This window comes from Bufo gargarizans, chromosome 1, assembly GCF_014858855.1.
Source record: "Bufo gargarizans isolate SCDJY-AF-19 chromosome 1, ASM1485885v1, whole genome shotgun sequence".
Taxonomy (NCBI): Eukaryota; Metazoa; Chordata; class Amphibia; order Anura; family Bufonidae; genus Bufo; species Bufo gargarizans.
Genome location: NC_058080.1, coordinates 553396250 through 553417853, shown reverse-complemented (window position 1 = coordinate 553417853; position 21604 = coordinate 553396250). Strand labels below are relative to the sequence as shown.

The following is a 21604-nucleotide window of genomic DNA, read 5'->3' as shown; positions in this document are numbered from 1 at the left end:
CTCATTGTTGGGGTGAGATTCATGGTAATAAATTATTAGAACTGTCACCTATACCCATTATTGAGTTTAAAATATGTGATGTTGCAGTGAAGTCATAGGCCTCCAACAATCACCTAGGTGAGAGAAGGATGCCGGGAGGACATGATCTGTGACCTCCCAGCGTTCCTCTGTAGCAGATCCCGGCCAGTAACTATTAGATCGTTATTGTGTTTCCTATGTATATAGAGGAATGCTGGATTAGCACATATCATGTCATTTCTGCAGCCCCAAAGCTAGTGCATTTACAAATAAGAGTACCCATTGAAATTACCTGGATTTCGGCATTAATTACTAAGAAAATATTTTCTGCTCTAAGCCAGAGTTATAGACAAACACAATCTAAATAAATAACACACAAACAGTTGTACTGTTCATGTCTTTTATTGAGCACATTGAGTAATCATCCACAATTTATAGAGAAAAAGTAAGTTTTAATGATGTTATTAATAGAAAATTGGCAAAAGGTTTCAATATGCTTAGCATTGTAGGTTTCACAAGTTCTTTGCCTATTTTCACGCACCAGTGGGTGTGAACCCACTGTGCCACGTGACCAACCTCCTCTAAGGGCATTGTCTAAGCGAACCCATCATTCTTCAAAGTACCCCATATGGTGAGGATAGACTTTCCTCCTTGAGGAGGACTGGCACACAAGGCAGCTGGTCCAGGCAGACCAGGGGGTACCAAGTACAAGGTACCAGAGGTACAGTAGTACTTAGCAGGCCAAGTCATAACCAGGAGCGACAGTGCAGAACCAAAGGGCAGACGGCACAGGTACAGGTCAGACAATCCGGGTCAGTAACAGAGTTGAGGGGAAGCAGGCAAGGATCAAACACGTAGCGGAGTCCCGAAACACATGCATGGGTCAGGTATACAGGCACATAAGCACAGATAACAGCAACCTTTGCAGGACACAAGGACCTTTGATGCTCAGGCACCTGGTAAGGAGGCTGGACCACTTATGTAGGTGCAGGTTGGTTGGGATTGATCGCACAGGTCACATGTGCAAAACCCTTACATCACAGGAAGTGATGTGCACCGGCCCTTACCAAGGTGCTACAGGAAACTGGCTAGAAGTCATGCTGTGTCCAGGGCAGAAAGGAAACTGTGGAGCGGATTCCTGAAAGTTCAGCATCTGCAGGCACAGAGTCCAGGACCGGAGTAGCGCATGGAGGGACACTGGCAGCAGATCACCACTGCCCTGTAATGCAGCTGGACATGGCCAATGATGGAGGCAGCCAGGCCCTGAGCACGAACCCTGGGACCGCGGTGGTGAGTAGGCAAACGCCGTCAATCCACAATCGCTGTTACACCTATTAAATAAAGCACACAATGTCTGGTTACTGACAGATCTGTTTTTCTAAAGAAAGATGTGTGAACCATGCAGACAACTCAATGAAGCTGGAAAGATTACGAAAGTATTGCTTAAGTCCTGTATGTACACATTATTCCATGGTTAGACAATTTATCTATAAATGGAAAAAATATAGGACAGTTGCTACTTTCTTTAGGAGTGGGCATCCTATTAAGATCACTCCAATGGGCAATCAAGAAAGAAGTGAGAATGAACTTAACAGCAAAAAGACCACGGATGACTATTAGAACAACACTGAACAAGACTGGCATTCATGGAAGGACTCTGCGAAGGAAGCTGCTTCTGTCCAAAAAACAAACAGTCCATGTCAGGTTTGTTGGAAATCACCTGCATGTTGCTCTTTCACAATGCTTCTGGGAAGATGTTCTAAGGACATTTTTAGCACAAATGCACAGCACTTTGGTGGAAAACCAAAAACTCACTCAACTGTGAAGTATGGTGGACGGAGCATCATGGTTTGAGGCTGCTTTGCTGTCTTAGAGCCTAGATACCTTGTCTTGGAGGAAACTATGAATACTAACGTGCATCAAATCACTTTACAGAAGAATGTAAGGGTCCATGACCTCAGGCTGAAGAGACGTTGGGGGATGCAACAAGAAAATGGCCCAAATCACACAAGTAAATCAACTAAGTAATGGTTAAAAAAGAAGATTTGTGTTTTGGAATGGCCAAGTCCCAACTTTGTCCCTATTAAAATTCTGTAGCATGACTTGAATAGGGGTGTGAATGCAATGCATCCACAGAAATAGCGATTAACTGGAACACATCTGCTGGGAGGAATGGTCCAAAAATTTCTCAACGTTTTTCAAATGTTATCTGAAGTTACCAGAAAATTTTTGGTGGAGGCAATTGCTGCCAAAGGGAGATCTACATTTTATCAAATTGAAGGGTTCATTTTTTTTTCTCCGTGCACTGTGGACGGTTACTCAATGTGCTCAGTAAAAGACATGAATGGTGCAACTGTTTGTCTTTAATTTATTTAGATGGTGTCTATCAGTAATTGTGACAGGTAATTATCAGACCGCATTTTATAAGGAATCAGTGCAGGAATGCCGGTAAAGAGTCCAAGAAGAAATAAAAAAAAGTAAAAAAAAAAAAATTTTAAATAAAATATGTAAAACCACCAACATAGATGCACAAATAATGTTATCTCATCTTCACAAATTATTATTTTCTCAGCCTTATTTGGTATTGTACCTACAATAACAATTTTTGTATACTTTTGGGTACTTTGTGCCCTTTAAATAGAATCTGTGAGCTCCGAAACCCCCCAAACAAGGGTAAGTGGTGTATGGTGTCAATGCTGAGTCAGATTATATAATTTGTATCTTTCATACTGGCTTGCATTCTGAACCTGTGCTCTGACAAACCAGCGGTAAAATGCATTGAAAGGACTCCTGAGTTCATGCACATAACGGAGAGGACTCTAAGAGGAGTCCTCTCAATGCATTTTACTGCTGGTTTGTTGGAGCACAGCATCAGAATGCAAGTGAGTATAAAGATAAAAATTACATAATCGGACTGTTTGCGCTAGTCTGGGGGAGTCTTGGAGCTGACAGATTCCCTTTAAAAATCACATATACCATCTAAAAGTGGTAGACATGGTACTGGTGGCGTACTGCTAGCAGGAGCTATGTGTTGATTTGGCGTCTGTTGGGTATTTTACAGTGGAATAAACTATGATAAACCTCTGCCGCCTATTCAAGTGGCCTCTCTCCGTGCTGAACGCATTGCCAAGGAAAAAAAGGTATTTCCATCAGTTCTTTTACAGAATAACGTAGTTACTAGCCATTAAACTCAGTAGATGTTCATATAACCAGACATATACCATTTTGCAGGAGCGCCCCTCCACAAATAAACAATGCACAAAATGAAACAGACCTTATGGGAAGCTCATATAGAAAAGTACCTACAGACTTAGTGCAGAAATTAGGCATAAGAAATGTTATAAAATATAGGGCAGTTCCACTAAAGTTTTATATTTAGACGTGGGATAATATCCACAAAAACATAGCATCCGATAATTGATATGACCTCAGTCCTATGAGTTCAGCTTACAGGCCCAAAAACAAGTTGTCATAGAACTATTTATTGCCAGGCCTCAATGTCCTTTATTGATCTTCAGCTGAAGAGATTAATCGGTTGCTTGGACCACCATGCCCACTGAGTCCCATTGTAAAAAACAAAACAAAAACAGCCCAATAGAGGATGAATGGGGCCGTATTGAGATCTTTGATGTACACACCAGGAGCTTTCCTAGCTTTGAGTAGGCCTCAAACACAATTTGAACAGAGCCTTATCAGCAGGCGGTACATCTGATTTAGGTGTATCTTGCTGAAACAGTTCCAAAAGACATGTTTGCATCTCTGCTGCTTTGTTACTGTTATTATATCAATGTCCCGTAGGCATTAGTAGAGCAGCACCACAGGGCCCAACAGCAGGCTGGTCCTCAGGCTCCACAACAGCCACTACAAAATGGGCAACAATCAACCCCGGCTGTCCAACCTGTCCAGGCTCAGTCGCAACAAGTGGTTCAGCAACAGGTCGTTCAACAGCCACAAGCAGTCGTTGCTAGCCCATCTGTTACAAATGTACCAACCACTGCAGTCCTGGTAAGCTGTAACTGTAGTTGGCTTTGTGTTTTTTGTGTTGTTTCCAATTTTGACTGAGATCTGTGTGTCCTTCCAAAGCAAATGAGCCTACTGTACTATCACTCTACAGTCGTTGTGAGATATAAAATGTACAGTGGAAGCAAAGCTCAAATTGAGAGTTGGATAAAGGCACATTTAGACTGCGCTGAGAAGCGTTCCTTCCCGATAAGTGCCTGCTTGTCAGTGGAGGTGAAGAGCTGCATTTACATGCCGCAATCCGCTCCACTGGATGGTGACTGCCACCGTTCGTCCTCATACAGATTCATTGTTTCTGGGCAGCAGATCACTATTCACACAGCACAATCTGCTGCCCAGAAATGATGATTGAGGTGTCCAGCATTTCACCTGATGAACAAGCTTTTTATCCAAGCCAGTTTCTGTATGTGCTTGATCTAGTGACTTATAACAATGCTCCTTCGTTGGGTGGTCTGCTGCACCTTTACACGGGTCAATTATTGGGAACAAACGTTTGGAGGAATATTTGTTCCCTCAAAGGGGTTGTGCAGACTGTATATATCGATGACCTTCATTACAGTGCCCATCGATTTGGAAGCGCAGTATAATTACAAGCACCCGCTCTATTCACTTGAATGGAGTGATTACTTATAATGACACTACGCCACTGCTGCAAGGGAGACGACGCATAGTGTAATGAAGAGGAAGTGGTGCTCACATGGAACAAACATGGGAGTAGGGTGTCGGACCCCCGCCGGTCAGATATTGATGACCTATCCTGAGGATGTATTAGGATACATACAGGCTGCAGAAGCCAAATGGGGAATATTTAATTAAAAAACAATTGCAGATATGTTTTTTTATCCCATTATACAGCCAATGGCCTTTTATTTCAGTATAACTTGGTGGCACAGTATTATTTATTTAGACGCCATTTTGTAATATATAGGAGTAAAAATGAGGCATATCTGTCTCTGTGAGAAATCGACTTACTTAATTATATCTATTTGTTAGAAACAGGAAATGCTATTGCAGTTCTGAAACTTTTGCCAAGTTTCATATTCCAGAACTTTACTTATATTTATACAGGCTGGAACCATAAAGACGGCAGTGACAGGAGCAAGTATACAAGCTGGTAAGTTCTACAACAAAGGTTGCACTCTTTAACAAGGTTGTGACCCATAGGCACCAATTAGAATCTGTCCTACTTTTCCATCATTTCCCTGGCAAGCTCAGCCATAATCCCATAGCCGTTTTGCTGATCCCTGCTATCCTAGTGAGCAGTGTGGGAAGTATGTGTCTAGAAGTTGTAGGGACATACAGAACCTCTTAGGCTACTTTCACACTCCGGCAGAGTCCAGCGAAAACGCTTCCGTTACTGATAATACAACCATCTGCATCCGTTATGAACAGATCCGGTTGTATTATCTTTAACATAGCCAAGACGGTTCCGTCATTAACTCCATTGAAAGCCAATGGGAGACTGATCCGTTTTCTATTGTGGCAGAGAAAACGGATCCGTCCCCATTGACTTGCATTGGGGGTCATGCCAGATCCGTCTTGCTCCACATCCCAGGATGGAAAGCAAATTACAACATGTTGCGGTTTGCTCTCCGGTCTGGGAACGAAACCAAAACGGAACGGAATGCATTTTGGAGCATTCCGTTCTGTTCACTTTTGTCCCCATTGACAATGAATAGGGACAAAACTGAAGCGTTTTTTCCGGTATTGAGACCCTATGACAGAACTCAATACCGGAAAACTTTAGCGCTTGTGTGAAAGTAGCCTTAGAGAATTAGATTTGTCTGCTGCATATACATTATAAGTATCATGTAATCCCACAATAACAGTCGCAGGGTGGCTGGGAGTGCCACTGTGCAGGAGAAAAGTCTCCAGCACCTCCGTTAGAGGTGCTACTTATGCATACCGCTGTGGTATATGTGATGACAATATCCCTTTAAAAAAACATACCATGACCCTGGGATTTTTAGATGTGTCTTTTCTTTCTTTAATACATGGTCTGATATTTGCAGCTGCTGTTAGTGGGAATGTCATTGTAAATACTGTTGCGGGTGTCCCTTCTGCCACCTTCCAACCTATCAATAAGAGACTGGCATCTCCTGTTATCCCCGGAACACTAACCGTAAGTAAAAAGTAATAGTTTCCCAAAAAGACACTGGACAAACATAATCTGCTTAGGTCTGGTAATTTGTAACAATACTCTAGAATTTAAAGTTAAATTCAATTAAATATAAAAGGCTCAGAATGGTGTAAAATAATAAAATAAGAATAAAATAAGCCATTTACTTGTTTTCTTGTTTCTTTTTAAGAAGAAAAAAATTGATAGTAAGAATAATTTTGCTTCAGACACTGTTGTAGGGTATTCACATTCTTGTAAAGTAGTAATTCAGTTTTCCTTCTAACTAAGAATATAACATTTCACTTTTCTTTAGGCTCCTGGTGGGGCAGCACAAGTAGTCCACGCCCAGCAAAGAGCGGTAGCCACTTCAGCGTCATCTGCCGAGATGGTCACTATAGCCACCAATCAGGGTGTTCGAGCCGTAACCCCAGTGACTGGTGGAACTGTGGTGTGCAGCAGTCTCACTCCTGTCCAGACACAGGCCAGGTCAATAGTTACTCAGGTGACAACAGGTATACAGTTCTTTTTATACTGGTTTGCTTTTCATTATTTTTCTTTACCCCGTGAGATGTGATCTGCTTTTCTTGACTTATTTTCTCTGTCCATTTCCTTTCCAGCCACAACTGCTGGGGTTCAGCTTGCCAGCAAAGCCATCAGTCCAGCCCAGTTCCAGCTTCTTCGACAACAGCAGGCTGCCCAAGTACAGGTTCCCCAGATCCAGGCTCAGGCACAGTCCCCTGGGCAAATAAAAGCTGTAGGCAAATTATCACAGGTAGGTTGGCTACAATTATTTTATCTATTTCCTGTAAGTCATCAGTGGTTATCGAATACCCATTATATGATCTTTATTGGACCAAGGAACAACTACTGAAATTGCAAAAGCAGAAAATGCAGCTTCCGCAACAGACAACTCAGGCGGTAGCTCAACAACAACAGCAGCAACCACCTGCACAAGGAGCCCCACAGACAGCGCCTGCGCAGGGGCAGCAGCAACAACAGCCAGCACCACCACAGCAACAGGCTCAGCAGCTGACTGCAGTCACTGCACCTAGAGCTGGAGCCGTTCTCGCAGGGGCGGTTACTAATCTACATGTGGCTCGTCTGGTAAGTTTTAACCTTCAGTTAGCGATAACACAAGTGGTTATTGTATTTGTAATATTATCCAGTTCATTGTTACCTGCCTTGTTTAGGAAAATGCTGACATTCATGGTATATCTGTAGGCTGTCAGTGCTATAATGCCACACGTCTGATCGTTGTGGGTTCCACTGCTGGGGCTGCGTCAGTTAGCAAAATAGTGGTCCACTGCCCCTTATTACTGTCCTGTCACAAATTATGGCCATTTATCTTTTCATTTTTGTATATGTTTTGTATAATGTTTGCTGACTGCTTACTAGCTTATTTCTCAATCCTCTATATTATACTGTTTTTGTTTACAACTTTCTGAGGAAGGGTTAATAAAGTTTACTTCTTCAGCTTCAGGCCCAGGGGCAAATCCAGGCCCAACCAGGACAAACTGCACAAGTGGCACTAGCAAAGCCTCCAGTGGTGTCTGCCGTGGTGTCATCCACAGGAGTGACCACGCTCCCTGTCACAGTGGCAGGAATCAGTGTTGCTATTGGCCAACCTCAGAAAGCTGCAGGTATGCTATGTATTATCACTTATGGTTAGTAGATCATAATAGAATATACTCATTCAGTTATGTATTTTTCTAATTGTTACTATTTTGTATGTCCTCCGCTTTCAAAGGGAGTTAATAAAAGCATAGATAATGGGAATCATCTATAATGGGAGTAACGCTCTGTTCACATTAGTGTTGTGGTTCATGGATTGACAGGTATGACAAATTAATTTTCAACGGATCCCAAGGTATTGTAAAAGATGCTGGTAATGTGTAATGAGGCCTATCAGGTTTCTTTCCGCTATTTCTGATAGCAAGAATAGTGCTGGAGGCAATTCTATTTTTGTCAGAAAAATGCAGGGACCCTTATAAAGTGGGGAAAAAATAGTCAATGTGAATAGAGTCTAATGGTAGATTATTATAATTTTGAAGAGGATATAAGCCCCCAAATTGCCACCAGAACCTGTTGTATATTGTGGCATCTGGTGCATATGTAGTGAAGTGAGGAACAACAGCTCAGCTTCATCTGCCCCTGCACCAGATACTGTTGGAACTGTCTTGTAATGACATCAGTTGGCCAGAAGGGATATAAGCTGCAGTGATGGCCAGTTCGGAGTGTTCGCCCGCTGCCATCTTTTCTCACAAGTCCGGTGAGGCTCAGGTAAGTACTTACCTGTGCCTGCGCCGATCTGAAACAAATGCGGTCACCGGGAGCAGGCAGTTCCGAGAACAGCCTGATGAAGGCCCCCGGTAGCTGTTCTCGGAACTGCCTGCTCCCGGTGACCGCATTTGTTTCAGACCGGCTCGCGGCACAGGCGCAGGTAAGGGCTTACCTGTGCCTCGCTGGACTTGTGATTTAAGATGGCAGCCCGCATGTGTTCGCGGGCGAACACGCCAAACTGGCCATCACTGATGAGCTGGTGTGACTCTTCAGAGGAAAAGCTCCATCCCAGGACTCTTTACTGGTAATTGTAAGTGCTGTGTTTTCATTTTCTGCAATATCACAAGAGTATAGAAGGGCATCATTGTCAACCTATTACCCTCCTGGCTGAAGTGAAATTCAGATTTTTCATTTAAAAAGCATATGTCAGCATGATCAACACTATTAAAACAGGCATACTGCCTGGTAGGGTTGATCATGCTGATTAAGACAATGCCTTTCTTTTGTCTGTATGTTGAACAGCTGCATGATTAATCTGATTAAACAAGGCATACTCACTGGCAGGGTTGATCTTGATGATTAAAACAATAGCTTTCTTTAGTTTGTATGTTGAACAGCTGCAGAGCTATCTGTATTTTTATTTATATACAGATGAGCCAGTTTCGAGCACCAGGGGGCTGGACTGAGTCCTTACAGCACTGCTTTTGTAACGCTCTGCAGACTTCCGCCCTCCCTTTTATGTACAAAAACAGTGCTCCAAGGACTCAGTCCAGCCCCCTGGTGCTTAAAGGGAGTCTGTCATCAGCATTTCACTTTTTTAACCCTTCCCATAACTCTCTAGCATGCTTACAGTTAATAAAAACGTTACCTCTAGCATCAATCCTGGACTTATAAAACTTGTTATTCCGCCGAGATCCCGCTCCTGTGCATTCAGTCCGTCGGCCGGCGCATGCGCACTGCGATGCCTATTCCTTGTATGGCATCACAGTAACTAGCCGGCGCATGCGCAATAGTTACTGTGATGCCATACAAGGAATGGGCATCGCAGTGCGCATGCGCCAGCTGACGGACTGAGTGCGCAGGCGCGGGAATTCGGCGGAATAACAAGTTAGTAGAAAACCGTCAAAAACGATCTTTGTAACATATGCAAATGAGGGCTCGCAAGTGCCCAGGGGCGGCGTTACCCTCTTAGGTGCCCTGCTAGCTCAGCCTTTTCTTCGCTTCCCCCCGCCCCTTCCTTCCCTCCGCCCACCCATCCTTTCCCTCTGACTGCCTATCTACTAACTTGTTATTCCGCCGAGATCCCGCGCCTGCGCACTCAGTCCGTCAGCCGGCGCATGCGCACTGCGATGCCCATTCCTTGTATGGCATCACAGTAACTATTGCGCATGCGCCGGCTAGTTACTGTGATGCCATACAAGGAATGGGCATCGCAGTGCGCATGCGCCGGCCGACGGACTGAGTGCACAGGAGCGGGATCTCGGCGGAATAACAAGTTTTATAAGTCCAGGATTGATGCTAGAGGTAACGTTTTTATTAACTGTAAGCATGCTAGAGAGCTATGGGAAGGGTTAAAAAGGTGAAATGCTGATGACAGACTCCCTTTAAACTGGCTCATCTGTATATAAATAAAAATACAGATAGCTCTGCAGCTGTTCAACATACAAACTAAAGAAAGCTATGGTTTTAATCATCAAGATCAACCCTGCCAGAGAGTATGCCTTGTTTAATAGGATTAATCAAGCTGACTGATGCTCTTTAACCTCTAGCGTCCTCACTGTATAAATGAATTGCTGCTTACAGAAAACCTGTTACCATGAAATTCATTGTTAGACCAGGCCCTACGTTGAAGGGCTGAATGGAATGATAAAAAGTGCAGTTAAGTAAACTGAGGCCAGGCCCAAACCACTGTGTGCACCCTTATTCCGCGTGCACCCTTCCTCTGTCAGCCCATCCTTCCTTCCTTGACAGAGTCAGGATCCTGCAAAGTGATCTCGTCTGGCCTTGTCAATCAAGAATAGGACGGAGGTGCTGGCAGAGGAAGCCGGAGGAGCGAAGGTGAACGGAGTGGTTTGGCCCACCCGCAGTTTATTCAGCTGATCTAGCCTACAAGGCATTGTGCCTGGTTTATCATGTACATTTCCTGGTGACAGACTCCCTATAACAAAATAATAATAAATAAAAACTAATCTATTTAAGGTAGCACCAAAGCCAGAGCTGTGTTGTAATCTTAGTTAAGCATTTTTAAGGGTCTTGATGTCCAACATGTGTCCTGCAGGTGGACAGACTGTGGTTGCTCAGCCTTTGAATGTACAGCAGCTCTTGAAACTAAAGCAGCAACAACAACAACAAAAAGCCTTGCAGTCTGGGGCGTCTCCGGGACAGGCCTCTGTGCAGCAGCAAAAGGTGAGATTCTCTTAGGTGAAAATGTTTTATGGAAACAATCAGAATTTGCTGTGTACTAATATATGCCCATTTATACATTTGGGTGGAAGGCCTAATTAAATAATGGATCTGATTGCTTCTTAGAATCATGGTTGACAGCATATTGGTTGTAGTTAAATAGGTTGTTCCCATCACACAGAGTGATGGCATGTTGCTAGGATATGCCATCTAGTTTCGATCTGCGGACATCAAACTGCAAAGACCTTTCACTAATCCTGAGATGAAGGGGACCACAAAGCTGTAAGCACAGTGTCCCCTTCACAGGCCAGAAAAGGCCATGCTTCAGTTCACTGCACAGTCGGAGGCTGGCAATGCCACTCTGCAGCTCATTTGTACCAAAAAGTGGTATACATGCAAAGCACCACATTTATTATGTGTTTTAGACAATCTTGGCTCCTCACTAGATAAAAGGGCTTGGGTTAAAATTGCAACAATATGTACAGAAACTTCCCTTAGTCTCTGAGCTTAACAGCATTCTTCCATTGACGCGTCTCTCCCGTCCCACCTCGGAGTGAGGCCTATTTACCCATTTTAACATATCCCTTCCCCTCCCCCCCCCCACCCTCCTCCCAAATGCTAGCTCTCATTATAGACAACCTTTGCTTCAACTCATGAGACTCTCTTGACATCTCAGTAAGGTTTACATGACTTATTATTCTCTTGCCAATGCCTGTCTTGTTGGGCCTCACCGCCCTTGTGTTAGTGTAATTGTGACATTTCGGAATGTGTGATTTTCGCTTATGTTTTTGTCACATGGATTGTTGTATACTTTACTCTCTGGAAATATCTATGCAATGAAAAATTGAAAACAATAAAAATTTTCAATTTAAAAAAATAAATAAAAAATTGCAACAATATGCATCAACATTTTGCCACAAAATATTGGTGAAAAGTAAGCCAACCAGTGGTTGGTCATCTGTCATGAACCACTGTGATAAATTTGGTACATCTTTAGACTGCCTAGTCTAGTTTGTGCTGTCTAAATATTACACAGGATTAGTAAATCTGCCAACTGTCTTTACTTTTTAGCAGATAACTCAACAAGTTACCGTCCAGGCTCAGCAACAACAACAGGCCCAACAGCAGAAGTTGACCTACGCTACTCAGCCAGCCATTAAAACACAATTCCTCACCACGCCTATCACTCAGACTCAAAAGTCACCTGGTGCCCAACAAGTACAGGCACAGATTCAGGTACATGTATCTGCTTCTTAAACAGTAACTGTTGTTTCATAGTTTTTTCCATGAATGAATAGTACAGATGAACACAAGAAACTTTGTAAGTGCGCACTTGTTCAACTCTCGGTTCTTGCGCAGGACATCTAGCCCTGCTCCCTATCCTCTAGCTTCTTATTTTTCCCACCTTGGGTGGAACTGGGTGTTTCCCTTTGTTCCTTTCTTGCATATGGCATTTTTCCCAGGCACTTGTCCTTGGGATCCTGGTGGTCTCCCATAATTTTTTTTTCTTTGGACTCTTCCTGGTCCTGGAGCCTCTCGGCTCACTTCCTTAGTTTTCTATCTACCATTTCATGCTATGGCCTCTCCTGGTCCTGTTGGGTCACATGGTTCTCCTGCACCTGTGCACCCAACTTTTTGCATGATAGTTCCATTCCACCCTCGGGGACTGCTTTGGGATGTCCCATGGTGCTGTGTTCTCCAATGACATTAACGAGAAAATTGGATTTTTGTACTTACCGTAAAAGCCTTTTCTTGTTTAATTTATTGGGGGACACAGATCCCACACTTTGTTTTCATTTCTCTTTCTGTCACCGGGCTGCTGTTCTTCTTTTCATTCCCGGTCCAGGACATGTTGGTTCTTTCCTTTTGTTTCTCTCTCCTACTGCTATTGGCACAAACTGATTAGCCTAGTGTCTGTGGAGAGGGTACTGCCCACCTGGGCAGAGCCAAACTTTTTCATTTCTAGTGTCGCCTCCTAGTGGTAGCTGGGTGTATACCCATGGTGCTGTGTCCCCCAATGAATTGATCGAGAAAGGGATTTTACGGTAAGAACACAAATCAATTTTTTTTCAAGCCTTGCACTAGCCCACAATGCAGCTTCTAGCACTGCCGTGACCATAAACTACGTTATATATATGCTATATCAAAATGTCTGTATCAGAAAGGGGGTAATTTAAAAATATATATTTTTAATTGCCCTTTATGCTATTAAAAGAAAAATGTGAGAAACAGACTTTTTATTATTTATTTTTCTCACCCAGTCACGCCAGTACTCTCTGCTCTGCACTGATTAGGGGCAATCCCCCCCCCCCTCCAAACAGCTGTCTGAAGATGAGATGCTGGCTTATTTAATATCCGGGTCATGTCTCAAGACCTGTTTAAAGGGTTGAACATTGACTTTTAGGTTCTGGTGGCATTAGAGGCAGAGCTTGTTAAAGAAAATCTGTCACCAGAATCATCACCATTAATCTAAAACTATTGTCTTGCAGCTCTTACTACCTCCTTTCCAGATGTTCTTTTCTTTCCTTGCTGCTTGGTTTCTATCTTGAAAACATTTACTTTATTGCTTATGCAAATGAGCCAGTAAGGTGCCCAGAGGGGCGTTATTTTTGTTCCCAGGAACACCCCCATTGAGTTGGGCACTCAATGGGGGTGTTCCTGGGAACAAAAATAACGCCCCTCTAGGCCCACCCTCCAGCAGAGCCCAAGCACGCCTCTCCTCGGCTCATACGCTACGCCCCCAGCAGCGCTGTCAAACCCCCCCCCCGAACCCCCTTGCTTTCAGCGTCGCTGACAAATCTCGCCGTGCTTCTCCTTTTCTTCCAGCAGAGGATGAAGCCCTCACTGCGCTCAGTGCATGCCCAGTAAAACATTTGCAGCTGATGCCCTTAGTTGAACCGGAAGAGTGGAGGCGCAGGCAGTCTTCGGAACTGAGGGCATCAGCCTCAAATGTTTCACTGGGCATGCGCCGAGCCTAGTGACGTTTTCATCCTCTGCTGGAAGAAGCGCAGCGAGATTTGTCAGTGACACTGAAGGCAAGGGTGGCCAGGGTTATCTGCTGGGCACCTTACTGGCTCATTTGCATAATGGATTTTTTCAACATAGAAACCAAGCAGCAAGGAAAGAAAAGCACATCTGGAAAGGAGGTAGTAAGTGCTACAAGACAATAGCTTTAGTTTAATGGTGATGATTCTGGTGACAGATTTCCTTTAAGAGCTCATTTGCATCCCTTTATTCCCATGGTTTTTAGACACTTACTAAAAGAAAATGGAAAATTTGCCTGGTCAAAAAGGAGGATAAATGACCCAGTCTTGAACTGGTTAATAGGGAAGTCAGTATACCATTTAAGGTGGTATGGTATCTGAATATCAGAGAGGATGTTTTCATGTCAGGAGCCCTCTGTGAGCCACAGTGGAGCTCTGCTTTGGCCAGCCTGGCCCATCCACGTGGTGCTGGTGCAGATTTCCCCTGGTGGTATCAGCTGATTGCAGGTGCTCAGACTTGGGCTGCATTCACACGACCGTAAGTGTTTTGCGGACCACACATGGCCGGCGCTATATAGAAAATGCCTATTTTAGTCTGCGATTGCGGACATGCACTATAATTTTGCAGGGCTGCGGAATGGAACTACATATACGGACAACACACGGTGTGCTGTCCACATCTTTTGTGGCCCCATTGAAATGAATGGGTCCGCACCCGTCCTGAAAAATTGCGGAACAGATACAGAGCCATTCATACGGTCGTGTAAATGGTCCCTTACAGTGATTATCTCTGGTTTCCATATAAAATTAAGTTGTCTCTATGAGGCAGCCCCTCTATCTGTGATATTAAGAAAGGAGTTTTTCATGCCTTGTTGAGGTAGATGAGGATTGTAGAAATTCACTTACAACATACAGCTTCCTGAAGACTCCTTGCAGTCTAAAACTTCGTCATGAGATATTCTGTTCACTTGGATTTTAAGCTCTTCTGAATGGCTCTTGGAGCGTCTGGGGGAGTCAGCAATACTTGTTTAAAGGGAACCTGTCACCGGGATTTTAGGTATAGAGCTGAGGACATGGGTTGCTAGATGGCCACTAGCACATCCGCAATGCCCAGTCCCATTGTGTAAAAATGTGATTCATATGCAAATTAACCTGAGAGGAGTCCTGTCCCTGACTTATCTCACGTACAGGACTTATCTCAGGTTAATTTGCATATGTATCAAATCGGGTTTTTTTTACACAATAAAAGCACACAGAGCTATGGGGACTGGGTATTGCAGATGTGCTAGCTGCCATGTAGCAACCCATGTCCTCAGCTCTATACACAAAATCCTGGTGACAGGTTCCCTTTAAACCACAAAGCAGCAAAATAAGACTTCATCACAGGCCATATCATGTCCTTGTATGTCCTTTCCACATTCATAAAGAGATTATTTCATCGCTTCATCATCTGCTCATTTCCTCATGGTTGCAAAGCTTCCTCAGGTGGTCCAAAAGCCAGCAGCAGTGGCTAACGTCCAGCAGATGGTACCACCACTCAGCAGGTCAGTGGTTTTGTCTGTCATAAACGCAATGCACATTTCCGTATCATACCACATGCTTTATACCGGTTAGAATATGTGCTCTTAATGTTATCAGAAAATGATAGAAATAGTAGTGAATAGAACCTTTTTAACAGCAGTTTTATAATATTTGTTTTAGGTCCAGTCGCAGACTGTTACACTGACCCAGGCAACAGCGTCAGGTCAACAGCAGGTGCAAGTGTTACCAGCGGGTTCAACAGCAGCCCAAGTGGTGCAGCAGAAGATTCTTCAGCAGCAGCAGGTGGTGGCAGCTGCATCACCACAGCTTCAAACCCCATCCAACCAGAGCCCAGTGCCAACTTCAGGCACTGCAGAGGCGCAAAGCCAGCAAGCAAAGCTCCAAGTCAGAGCATCGACTGTCCGCATCAAAGCGCCCACTAAACCTAGCTGAGAAACCAAGAGGAATGAAGAAAAGTTCCGGAGTGCACATTCAGATAACTTCCCTTAGACATCCTCATACTAAGCACCTCTCAATAACATCTAGTATTGTGTCTTTTATGTCTCATTCATCTGTTGAGATTGTTGTTTAGAAAAAGGGATATAAAGAAAAGGCAATGCCAATCCTGCTCCTCCCAAGAAGATGTCCCAAACTAGAAGTCCTGACTTGGGAATGGACGATGGTTCTCAGACGAAAAGGAATGTAAAGGAACTTATTTTTTTTCCTTTTTTTAAGTACTCTTGGCATTTTATGTTCTTAGCTGTGTTGGGATTACTTTTTGCTTTTCAAGTTTAACATTTCAGTTTTCTAAAAAGGGAAGATACAAAAAATGGGATATTCAGTGACATCACTGAATGCTTGTCCGCAATCCATGACGTTTGTATGGCAGGTAAAGCTTTAAGCATCTGATTGATGTTTCAAAATGAATATTCCCAAGTGGTAAAAATCTTTGTGTACGTGAATGACTCTTTGTGAAGCTTCACTAAAGGCAGGTACTAGGAGACATGAATCCAGCTGCATTGCCAGTGTCTGTCCCTGGTCTAAGACATTGTGGTACAGTGTGCAGAGAAGTACTGTAGCTGCTCCAGTATGATTATATTGTGTGGAATCCCACTAAAGTGCTGTATACAGATTTACAGCACATCTTGATGTTACTTTTTGTTGTTTTGCACTTTTTATTCTCCCATTTAGTTCAGTTTTACATCAACATAGTTGTATGTTTTGTGCTTTTTTTTTTACTTTTTAAATAATCAACTTGTGCACTTTTGGGAATATCTGATCTTACCAATAGACCTTCATGGTTTAATGTAAGGAAAGTATGGCTTAGATGACCTGAACTTTAGTCCAGTCAGTGTATAATAATAGTTGGACTGTGTAGTGGGTGCTAAGACAGGAATGGGCGCTCTGCTGTGCAGTTAGCACTCCAAAGATGGCAGAGGTTTTCCACGCAGCCAGATATTTGGTGAGCTTTAAAAGCTGCTTAGTTTCCTTTACAACTTTAAAGTGACCTCCAATTACATATAAAACTACTATAGTACAGGAGGGTGCTCAATAATCGTTCTTATAAATAACTTGTATTTCAGATTCTTGGCCTGAGGGCTGCTCATATCTATGCACTAGTAGACAGAGCATCATGCCCGGCTCCTTAGCCAGGGAACCAGTGCTGTTGGATGTAGTGTGATTCTACAGCACTGGTTCCTCTACTGGATATGGGGGCCTAGGAAGGACAGCAGGGCGCTCTGTCTCCGACTACATAGATATGAGCGACCCCCAGCTGGTCTTTGCAACTATTTAGAAGCAGAATTTGCCATTGTGGGCACTCCTGCACTATAATCATTTTTCTATATAACTGGAGTTCACTTTAAAGTGATGTAATTTGGAGCTTAAAAAAAAAAATATACTAATGAATTTATTTTACTGTGGATGGGGCTTCACAGTTCCATCATTAAAGGGGTTTTCAGAGTGTTTTATACTGATGACCTATCTTCATTGTAGGTCATCAGTATGTGATCAGTGCGGGTCCGACTCCTGACACTGTCCCCCCTCCCTCCCTGATCGGCTGTTTGACGAGACTGCAGCCTCCTCACCGCTGACCAAGCACAGCACCGTCCATCGGATAGTGGCTGTGCTTAGTATTGTAGCTCAGCCCCATTAAAGGGGTTTTCAGAGTGTTTTATACTGATGACCTATCTTCATTGTAGGTCATCAGTATGTGATCAGTGCAGGTCCGACTCCTGACACCCCCCTCTCCCTCCTTGATCGGCTGTTTGACGAGACTGCGGCCTTCCCATCCACCAAGCACACCACCGTCCATTGGATAGTGGCTGTGCTTAGTATTGCAACTCAGACCCATTCACTTGAATGTGACTGAGCTGTGCCTAGGCCACGTGACCCATGAACGTGACGTCACTGGCCTAGGAACAGTTCAACTTAACAGTTGATCGCCTGCGCTACCAGGAGACGGACCCCCACAATATCCTGAGGATAGGTCATCAGTATTAAACATAACCCCTTTAAGCTGTAAATGACCCATCTATGAAGTGAAATGGAATCTGTTTCCAGGTTTACGTTGCCCTGCCTGAGGGCAGCTTAAATAGTGTCAGAGACCTACATTATAGCAGGATGACTTGGATACTTTGTTTTGTGCAGCAGTTTTCTTAAAATCACTGTTAGGGCCATACCACTGTATGAATGGGTCTGTATCTGTTCCACAATTTTGTGCAAAGCATGTGGACCCATTCATTTCAATGGAGCCGCAAAAGATGTGGACCGCACACAGTTGTTCCGTTCCGCGGCCCCGCAAGAAAGATAGACAAGAATAGTCATTTGTATCATAGTGCCGGCCATGTGCAGTCGGCAAAATGTGGAACGCACACGGCTGGTATCTGTGTTTTGCAAATCCACAATTTGCGGATCGCAAAACACTACGGCCGTCTGCCTGAGCCCTTAAGCAACTGCAGCAGGACCCGAGCACCAATAGTCCACTTAGTGTATTGCACATGCTCTGTAGTCTTTCATATTCATGAGCTGCTGTCTACCCTGTCCGTGCTTGGCAGCTTTCTCCCTTTACACTGCCAATCTTCTGCATGAGGGTGAGCCCAGTGCTCATGACTACCAGGGCAGAGCGCTCGGGTCCTGCTGCAGCTGCTCAACAGTCATTTTCAGAAAAGTACTGCATGAAACAAGTAATTCTGTATTCGGGGTCGGTGTCCCTGGTCTATGCTGCCGTCAGATACTTTACTACATTCAGTAAAAAGCTGTATGCAGCAACCTCCTAAGCTCTGTTGTCAGCCCGTTCACTTCAATACCAGTGATAACAGTCACTGATCGGCGGGGGTCCCGGGTCCCGGGTGTCCGACCTCTAACAAAAAGGTACAGAACCCCTTTAACGCTATGGCTGTCATAAAAAGTGGACTCTTGGGGTAAGAGTGACGGTACTAGACAGTTCGGCAAAATATGAACCAGTGTATAGCCTTTTCGTGTTTTTTTGTCATAAAATGTATTCATACCTGTGTTGCTGTGCATGTCACATCCTTTGTCTTCCTGCTGTTCAACCGACCCATAAGGCCTTAAATGGTGTATTTGTCCTGTACCCAAATCAGTCCATGCATATTGCTGAATGTATAGACAGTGTTTAGCATCATGCATCTCCAAACCCACAGATTCCCCCTGTTCGTGGTTTACATTAGAAGCCTGGCATCTTACGTTTGCACATAATTAATGTGTCGTGTAGAAAATAGATATCTGTACTTGTTAGGTATGACTAGGATGTATAGTTTAGCGTAGCGTGGTAGGTTTTGTAGTTATGCTATCACTTGTTGCATTCACTTATGACAGAGGTCGTGTCCATGTTCCCACGTTTACTGTGCCACTTGATGGTCTAATGAAGTTCATATTACATGAAAGAGATGAGTACGAATGCGGTTCCTTCAGCGGAACGGAGAAGAAACTTGAATGAAATGTGTGTGTGTTTGAAGGGGATTTCTCCTGTTTTCACCCTTTTCTTTGTATGTATCTGTTGATGCTTGTGTGTCTTTCTTTTTGAGGTTGAAATGTGCTTTTGTTTTATATCTCTCTATATATATGTGGATAATTTAAAATAAGAGCACCCTTTTATTGCTGGATATGTCCACATTAAATTATACGTCCCTTGGCAGTAAAACGGTTAAACGCTTTGTTTCCTTGAACCATACTGTGTTCAAAATGTACATATACAATGAAAATACATTTGTACGTGCTGTAGATCCATAGTGAGTGATGCATAGCACATTGCCAGTGTAATAAACTGTACATTTTTTATAAACCTCTCCATTTGTCACAATGTATTTTTTATACAAATGTGTATGTTCGGAGGGATCTGTCGGGCATGCAGACGTCTGTGGCAGTATATATGTATTGTAAATGCTGTCCGGACTGACGGCAAGTACTGTAATTCCACCTTCCCACACCCGTGCAACAGGGCAGTCCCCATCATCAGTCTTCTGGCTTGTCACTGTGACTTCAGATCTTTTCACGTGAATGGGCCTGTCTTCTGGGTCTCTGTACAGTGGGTGGTAGGGCGCCTCGCTGTACACATCTGAGGAGCCATTAGTGCTGCATGCCCTCCATTCTAAAGCTTGCCATACACTTCCGATTGCCGTCAGCGACAGCTATTCCTCCCGACCTCCCATACCAATACGCCTCTCCTGCAGCATGAATGTGTTCTCAGTAGGTAGAGGGTAGTACGGCACTGCTTTGTCTTCCTTGAGAATAAACTATTCCAGACCCTTCTTACCCCAATATCGTTTTGTAAAAATCTGAAGGTTTAGCCAACATTCATCTAATGTCTACAGCCACCTTAATGGGGTTAAAATTTACAGGACCAGTAAATGTGATGAGATAAAGTCATACTCACCTCTCGGCCCCTGTCCTATCCTTTGCAGAGTCACTATCCTGAAAAGGGAGACGCCCCCCAGTTCAACCCTGTCATGTCCCTAGAGCCCCCTCCCAGACACATTTCCACTGGTGAGCAAACTGGGTAAAGGTGGTGTGCACTGGTAACAAGAGAGTAGCAACACTCTGGTCAAGACTTTGCTATCTAGTACTGGGACTACTTTTCAGTTATTGTGTACAGCCACAAGTAGTGTAAATGCTGTGGAGTCTTCACTGTGGCTATGCATGCGGGAACACGTAGCAGTGGATGAGACTTCAGAAATCCCATCAACACCCCTGTGGAGAAAACCTGCAGCATAAAGAGACTTGCACTCCATTTGTAGCATGTCAATTTATGACGTGGGTATTACCTGCAGCTTTCAACCTTTGCAATTCAAAAGTTGAAAGCAGTGGAACATCTCCTGCGATTTCTACAGCAATGCCACCACAAAAACGTATCAGGTGGTTTTCCATATCAGGTGGTTTTGCGTAGATGGATTTCTGCCAGATCACTACATGTGGCTGTCATGGCGGCACCTAGCCTTTCTGCTGTCTGAAGCGAAAACTAAAATGGCGCCACAACCGCTGCACCCCTTCTCCTCAGGATAGGTCAACGATGTCTGATTGTCAGGGGTCCGACACCCGGCACCTTCGCTGATCAGCTGTTTTAAGAGAAGGCAGCACTCCATTCCTTAAAGGGAACCTGTCACCAGTTTTATGGTGTCCTAACTAAGGGCAACATAAATAAGTGACTGATTCGCTTAGCAAAATGTTGGGTCACTTTCTTTAATTGACCCAGTCAATCTGCCAACATCTTGTATTGAAAAGCTCCAGCTCATAATGATGAGTCATGAATATTCATGAGCTCCTGACTCTCCCCACCCCCACCTGCTGCTGAGTGACAGTTTGTTTCCATAGGAATCAGCAGCAGGTGGGCAGGGGAGTGGCTATAGCTCTGAATTAAATATACGCTGGACTCAATGACATCACGCCGGACTCGAATCAGCTCATTAGCATGCGGCATGCGGCATCTTTGTGTGTATATTATGAGGTAACCATCTGTCACACCAGTAAGTGAATACATCTAAGGTACTTTTTAGTAGTTAATGATTGTATATAATTAGTTAGATTATAATCAAATATCCACATGACAGGTTCCCTTTAAGGATGAACAAGCCAGATCCACCGCCAAAAACAATGTGAGTCAATGGTGCGGGATTAGTTTTTTTCGGACATGAAAACAACGGATCTGGCACCCATTGACTTACAATGGTTTTAGTGCCGAATCCAATTTCCTTATTTTTGATATAAAACAACCAGATCCATTCTCAACGGATGCAGCCGGTTG

The 21604-nt window shown here is 43.9% G+C and overlaps 1 protein-coding gene across 1 annotated transcript in view; it reads left to right on the top strand.

Moving 5' to 3' along the window:
• EP400 (E1A binding protein p400) overlaps positions 1-19645 on the top strand; it is a 174108-nt gene extending 154463 nt beyond the window's left edge. Inside the window, 11 exon segments of the mRNA XM_044275617.1 lie at positions 3080-3158; positions 3817-4023; positions 5107-5152; positions 6051-6160; positions 6471-6669; positions 6775-6929; positions 7016-7261; positions 7632-7797; positions 10716-10843; positions 11912-12076; positions 15526-19645. Of these exon segments, the coding sequence (XP_044131552.1) occupies positions 3080-3158; positions 3817-4023; positions 5107-5152; positions 6051-6160; positions 6471-6669; positions 6775-6929; positions 7016-7261; positions 7632-7797; positions 10716-10843; positions 11912-12076; positions 15526-15798 (1774 nt within the window). The 3' untranslated portion in view covers positions 15799-19645.
• Positions 19646-21604: the final 1959 nt, after the last annotated feature.